The sequence below is a fragment of the Anastrepha ludens genome, chromosome 3 (assembly GCF_028408465.1).
Source record: "Anastrepha ludens isolate Willacy chromosome 3, idAnaLude1.1, whole genome shotgun sequence".
NCBI lineage: Eukaryota > Metazoa > Arthropoda > Insecta > Diptera > Tephritidae > Anastrepha > Anastrepha ludens.
In genome coordinates this window covers 128399195-128406279 of record NC_071499.1, presented here as the reverse complement: position 1 = coordinate 128406279, position 7085 = coordinate 128399195, and the positions used below count along the sequence as shown (strand labels likewise).

Below are 7085 nucleotides of genomic sequence, written 5' to 3'. Positions count from 1 at the left end.
TTGAGATACTCAATCGTTTGGTAAACTTGCCCGATATCCCTTGAGCGGATATCACGCCAGTCAAGAAGACCTCCTCTGCGTTGGACGGATCAGGTGGAGAAGGGTTTGGCGTCACTTGGTGTTTTCAACTGGCGCCGGTTAGCACAAGAAAGAAACAACTTGCGCGCTTTGTTGAAATCGCTTAAGCGGTTATCGCGCCAATCAAAAAAAAGAAGAAAGAAAAGAACATTGCGACCTATAACGATGCGGTGCGGTAGTGAGTATTTTATGTGAGTAATAGTAACTTCATTCACTTGTGTCATAGTAACTTCATTCACTTCTTTTCGAAATTTTAGTAAGCACTTCGCAGCAGTTCCAATATGCTGCTGTTTTCAAAATTCTCGGTGCTTTCTGGCAGCACTTTCGTCTCTTTTGGCAATCACTAAGAATCCACCAAAAACTCTATTACTACTGGTATATGTCAATCTCTTACCTTCAGTCAACAGCTGTTTTTTGTTTATAAACAAATGCGAAACACCGATCGTAAAAAAACGCCATATTATCTAAAATTTATCAACGGAATTTTATTGAAATCATCAAATTGATCCATAATAATTATTTGTAATGCAGAAACTCTTCAAAAATTTTGCTGGATCAAGCCGTTTACTGAAAAACAACTTGTTGTTATTGTTCTTGTTGTTTTGGTAACATAAATGTCAACAAACATAAGACCAGCGACACCTACTGGAAGTCAGTACATACTACATTACAAAAAAAGAACAAATATTGAACCATAGGCCCAGGGAGTATTTTGTGAAAAACTGAATTTATCGTTTCAACTAATTTTAAACTGCAATTCATCACACACTTTGCCGCCATGCATGATGACGATCTGGTGGATAATGCGGATAGTGTTAATTGTCTCATTATACAGCTATGTAGGAATCTTGCTAGCCAGCAAGGACTGGAGGAGCCTGAACTCAGCACAGCTGTGCGCAAATTGAAGTCGGACTCCTTTGAAATCCTGCTGAAGAAATCAATGAGACCGCATACATATCCACAAACGGATGACAAAACGGAATTCGATCCACAACGTGCGGTTGATATGCATATATTCGCCGCCAAGTTACATTCGCGTGCGGATCCTCAGGTATGTGCACGTTATGCGGCGCTCGAACAGCAGATGAAATCCATCAGTGAAGATTCATACTTCAGTGAGGGGCCCGGTCGTGGTGTACTACATTTGCTGTTGTTGCTGCAGGGTAATTTGCATGAAGAGGAGCAAGTGGTAGGTAAATGAGGTAGCCATTTGTATTGCTTTAATGTAACGAAACTTTAATTCAAAGCCTGTGCCAAGCCCACCCGCGCTGCTGATACCTGGCCCATTTACGCTCTTTGCCAGCTATGAGAATAATCGTTATTATCCGAAACCACAAACGTGCGACTGGTTAAATCCACAACCCCGTTTTTTCAAAGGCGTGCAGGATATTAAGGCGTCCGATAATCCATACATGCCCAAATATCTACTGGGAGGAGAATGCAATTTACTGGCGAAAATAGAACAAAAATATGGTGCTAAGCCAACGCGCCCACCAGCCACAGCCCAAGATTACACCTTTACTGCCATGACGCGCCGTGTTCTAGGCTCCTCGATGCGCGTTAATATGAATAGTTTTCGCTTGTTGAGCGATAGTGAACAACAGCCGTTACCGGCTAAAGAATTGCTAACAAAACTGAAGGTTGGTGAGATCAACACTCCTTTTTCATTTATTTAATTCTTGTAATTCCATTGCAGCTTAAGTGTGGTTTAAATTCGGTACCGATGGTGGAAAAAGAGATCGCTTTCAAAGAAGAACCACGCATTTTATCCTGGAATTGGCAAAGTTTGGGCTGTCGTGGCGTACTCCGCCAGCGCCCGTTCGCCAGTGAAGCCGAGGTGGTGATTGATCTCAAGTGTCATTTGTTACAAATGCTTGGAGCCAAGTTCGAAACAAACATTATGACTCGCGCTGACTTTTTACACGATTTGAAGGCACTAACTGCCGGCATACAGTCGGAGACATTTCAATATGACGATCGTATGGTGTTCAGTATGCTGCCGAAAATCACAGTGGAAGGCTTGCTGCCGGATACGCTCAGCAGCTATGCAGCGAGTTTCCTGGAGTGTGGCACCTGTTACAAAAGGCTGCACATAATGATACAGAAAAGGGACTACAAACTGATGTTTGAAGGATTCATATTTCGGGTGAGTGGGCGTGGTGGCGTAAAGTACGAAAAAGTTATAAAATTTGTTATGTTTGCAGGCGCTATGCAGCGCAATAGCCGAGTACTTGCTCACGTTTCGTCAATATGTGTTTGCGCAGCAAGATGACACACTAATTGGCTTCTATGCGCGCATGCGCAAAATGATGCGGCAAATAAGCAACTTGTCGTTTACGTTGGCCATACATACGGATGGTAATCTTACTGATTTATTGGTAGAAATAGCATTTACTCTAATATTTTATCTTCTCTAGTGGAAGCACACGTATCGCTGCCCATGGGCTCACAGTTTCTTGGCTACTTGTATCGTGAAATTGTGCACACCACTGAGAAGGACTATATAATGTTATTGGTTTATATTCTAAAGTCCTGCTGTCACGTTTACTTCAAGTAAGTAGTCAATAGAAGTCTTAGTGGAGACCTTTACTCACTTTTGCTACGCCAGACACCTGCAGAAATGGATCTACTATGGGCTTTTGGACGATCCCTCCAATGAGTTGTTCATATGCTTTGTCGATCACTATCGCTCCAATACGAAGTACTTTTATGATAAAGCCCATTTCGTGCGCAAGGAATCTGTGCCTGGCTTCTTTCAAGGCTATGAGGATGACATCTTACAGTGTGGCAAGTACACGATGTTGTTGAAAGCCTACAAACCGAGTGTATGTGAAAATAACTAATTTGTCTAATTCTATTTAAATCAGTTGCTTGCCTCTATTTACAGCATCCACTTTTCCGCTTGGACTATCCACTTATTTCCGTGTGCCTCACTTATGAGGAGATTCAAAGCCTGAAGAAGAAGTGTATCAAGTACAGAGAACGTGCACATGCAGCCTGTGGCACCGCTGAGGTCAGCATACGTCGAATATTCGAAGCGCGTGCCGCGAAGAAGCGGCAATTTTATCAACGCGCATGCCAACGCACTCGTGAGAATCTCGAGAAGTGGTCACTAGAGCAGCACGAACTCGCATTGCTTGCTGCTGAGCGCAAAAAGCGACGGCTCTATGAATTGACGACACAATTGCAGAATGCTCAACAGCGTAAAATTGATGAGCGTCGTGCGAATGTTGAGCTGGAGTTGCGTTTACTGCGAGAAACCGAGAAGCTGGAGGAGCAGCGTATGCTGCGCGAAAATATCAATCTTCGCAAGCGTATCGAATACTACCAAGAGCTCAGTGATATGATGCGCACCGATACAGTGGGAAAAGTGGGCTCAAATAAACAGCCGGAGCCACAAGCCAAACAAGAGCAGCCGTCGAAGTTAAGCCCGCAGAGTGATGGTAGCGTTGAGAGTGCGCAAGCGCTCCAAACACCGGGCAGCGGCGGAACCGATACTGACTTTGAGTCGTGTTGTGGGGAGGAGGCCAAAGACGGTGATGCTGACGCGGACGCGGACTCAGTTTCGCTGTATGCTGAATGCTTATCCGAGGAGTTCGTGCGAAAATTCGAGGAGAATGAAAACGAGCTACGCATTATTTGTGCGGAGACAACAGCGACGGGAGTAGTAAGTCGTAAGGCACAAGAGCATGACAAGACACTGATTATGCTATCAGAACCTGGCGATGGCACACCACAGGAGGTCAGCTCAGATACTAGTTTCCATACCGAATCGGACACGGCAGCACTGTCGGTTCATGCTTCTAATACAACATTCCTGAAGCGCAGCGTTTCAGACGTGATAAATTCGAACGAGCCGCCAACAGGCAGTGTGCAACACAATATTAGCAGCACCACGATTAGCATTGCACCAGCCACGCACATTGAAACACTGACACCGAGTATTACGATACGGTCTGCAGCATCAGCGTTAGCCCCCAACGCAATCGCTGAGCGACGTAAGTTATACAGTTTTTTGACTAAAGTTTTCATAATCTAATCTGTATTCACTCTCCCAACAGCGCTTACCGAGGCACAACGCAACAAGTTACGTGTGCTCGCGCACGAGTTTGGCACCTATAGCTCAGCCGCCGATCAACCAGTACAACCTGACATTAATCTAAATACTCTGCCGGATAGCGAGTTAACGGAATTGCAACGCAATCGTAGGCGTATGATGCAGAATGATCCTTTCGTTGAGTACAACAAAAGTCCGCTGGCCGATCGCGCGCATCTCAACCTGAATTTGGACACGGAACGTGCACGCAACCGACGTCGTGTTCTAGAGAGTGAATTCGATATACTCACTGGAAAAACGCCATCGAGTACTACATTCACAGTAGAGCAGATTGCAACACCGATGTCCACCACCTCTGACACGCCGCTCATCGAGAGTGGTGCTTCAGAGTTGACTGCTGCAGTGGTGAAACAAAGTGATCTTGCCAATGGTAATTTGCCGACGAAAACAGCTTTGAAAATTAATGTGGAGCTGGCAAATGAGCCACAAGAATCAGTGGAAATAGAGAAACCGACGGGTCGGCTGCTTGGTTGCCACACTGCAGACACGCAGGAGGCGTCGGTTACGCCCGACTACGCGTTAAACAGCGCAGGCTTGCAAGCCAAGCAAGGCTTTGATTTTGTCGATGCCGAGCGAGTGAAGAAGCAACAACAGGCAGCCGCTGTGGAGGCGCCCTTACAACCGGATACAATGTCACTCACCTCCAGCGCTGAAGAGGAGGAAATCGCCATTCCAGTGCAGGACTACAATGACCCTTACAAACGCAGCCGAGAGTTGCTCAATAGCAATTTTACCTGCGCCACACGCAGTCCGTTTATACGCTTAAACATGACAACTACTCCAATGGTAGTGGCGACAAGGAAGTCACGCGAGTCGCTGGAACAGTTAAAAGTCAACAGCATGAGCGTCATCACGCTCACAGAATTTCTTCAAAAATCCGTAGTACTGCCTATGACCACACATCTCGATTTGGTCAACAACGAGGTGATGCGTTTGTTTCTCGATGAGCTCCAGATCTTAGATCATCTGCGTAGCTTGCGGCATTACTTCTTTTTGATGGACGGCGAATTCGGTTCAATCATCTGTGATGGCATTATTGGCAAACTGGAGACCGGTGCATCGCCCGCGAAACTGCTTAACTATCAGATGCTGCACTCAATACTCGACACCGCGCTTAGTTCAAGCATAACAGGTAAGTTTGCATTTGCATTTGTATTCGCTTGTAGACAAATACAAAGAGCGTCCATTACAGGCAATGACAAAAACGCGGAAAATCTGTCCTTCACCATTAGCGATATGCCACAAAAATTCGATCTCACCAATCCGGGCGTGTTGAACGTGCTCAGCCTGAGCTATCGCATTGAATGGCCGCTGAATCTCATACTTAATCCCGAAACACTCGAGCAATATGGTAACATTTTCAAATATCTCATCAAAGTCCGTCGCATCAGTTGGGTATTGGAGCGCGCCTTTCAGATACTCAAGGAGGCCGTGAACAAGCACGGCAAAGGAATACTCAAATCGCCGCAATATCGTCATGTGCAGTTTATGCGCCACAAATTCTATCATTTCGTGCATGCGCTGCAGAATCATATCACCGCCAATGCGCTGCAATCATCTTGGAAGACGTTTAAGGATGATCTGTTGCAGGCAAAGTCGATTGAGGATATCTATCGGAAGCACACAACCTATGTGAAACGCATTCTCTTCCTCTGCATGTTGAATCGGCACAGTGTAGAGTTTTATAACACAATCGAAAATATATTCAAAATTTCGTTGCGATTCTACAAGTGAGTGGGTCTTAAAGCGTCGGTATTTGTGCATTGACAATTTCATATCTTTATTTTTCACAGCAATCTGAAGTCGCGCGAATTCAAGCAACGCAGCGGCGACGAGTATTTCACCCATTCACGCTATGAGAAATTATCCAATGACGAACAGGAGTTTGACAAGTTCATTAAGTTCACGATATATCTGGGTAATAAGATTGTGCGTCATGGCTACCAGGAGGAGATTGGCCAATTAATTGCTTTGATTAATTTCAATCAGTACTACACTGCAAGTACTATTCCATAGTAGTTTATGAAACGGTTTGTTTGAATGAATTTTTGAATTCAAATATGAAACTCATAAAAACTCATTATAAAAGTCGAATTTAAATGTTACTATGTATTGATGCCTGTCATTATGTATATTTAATTTTATTATTAGTTAATATTGCCTTGAACTAATTAAAAATTATTAATATTGCTTCATGTTGAATTTAAGATTTTTAATGCGTTTTATTAGGGGAAAAATTATTAAAAAATTAATATTAAAAAATATTATATATAGAAGAAATAAAAAAATATAAAAAATAAAGTAAATAAATTAAAAAGTATATAATAAGTAAATAAAAATATAAAAATAAAAAGTAATAATAAAAAAAAATAATAATAATAAAAAAATATAACAAATAAATAAAAGGTAATAAAGAAAAAAATGTGCACCTAAAAAATATATAATAACAAAAATATAATACATAAATGCCACAAAAAAGGATATAATAAATAAAAAATGTAATAAATAAATAAAACGAATACAATAACTAAATAAAAAATATAATAAATACAAAAATATAATTAAAAAAAACATATAATTAATAAAAAATATATAATCAATAAAAATGTAATAAATATAAATAAACAAAAAAATTGAAATAAATAAACAATGTAATAAATAAATAAAAAATATATAAACCATATATAAAAAATTAATAAAAAGAACAATTAAAAAATATAATTAATAAGAAAATATAATAAATAAAAAAATATAATTAATAAGATAAAATATAGTTAATAAAAAAAATATGTATAAATATATTAAAAAAATAATTAATAAAAACATGTAATTAATAAAAAAAATATTCTTAATAAAAAAAATATATAATTAATAAAAATAAAAAAAATTA

The 7085-nt window shown here is 40.9% G+C and overlaps 1 protein-coding gene across 1 annotated transcript; it reads left to right on the top strand.

Annotated features, from left to right (window-relative positions):
• Positions 1-576: 576 nt before the first annotated feature.
• LOC128859199 (gamma-tubulin complex component 6) lies at positions 577-6397 on the top strand. Its single transcript, XM_054095989.1, has 10 exons — positions 577-1267; positions 1326-1718; positions 1775-2224; positions 2283-2436; positions 2496-2631; positions 2687-2903; positions 2966-4076; positions 4140-5327; positions 5388-5925; positions 5989-6397. The coding sequence occupies exons 1-10, from the start codon at positions 857-859 to the stop codon at positions 6209-6211; spliced, it is 4821 nt and encodes a 1606-aa protein (XP_053951964.1). The 5' UTR covers positions 577-856; the 3' UTR covers positions 6212-6397.
• The last annotated feature ends 688 nt before the right edge of the window (positions 6398-7085 follow it).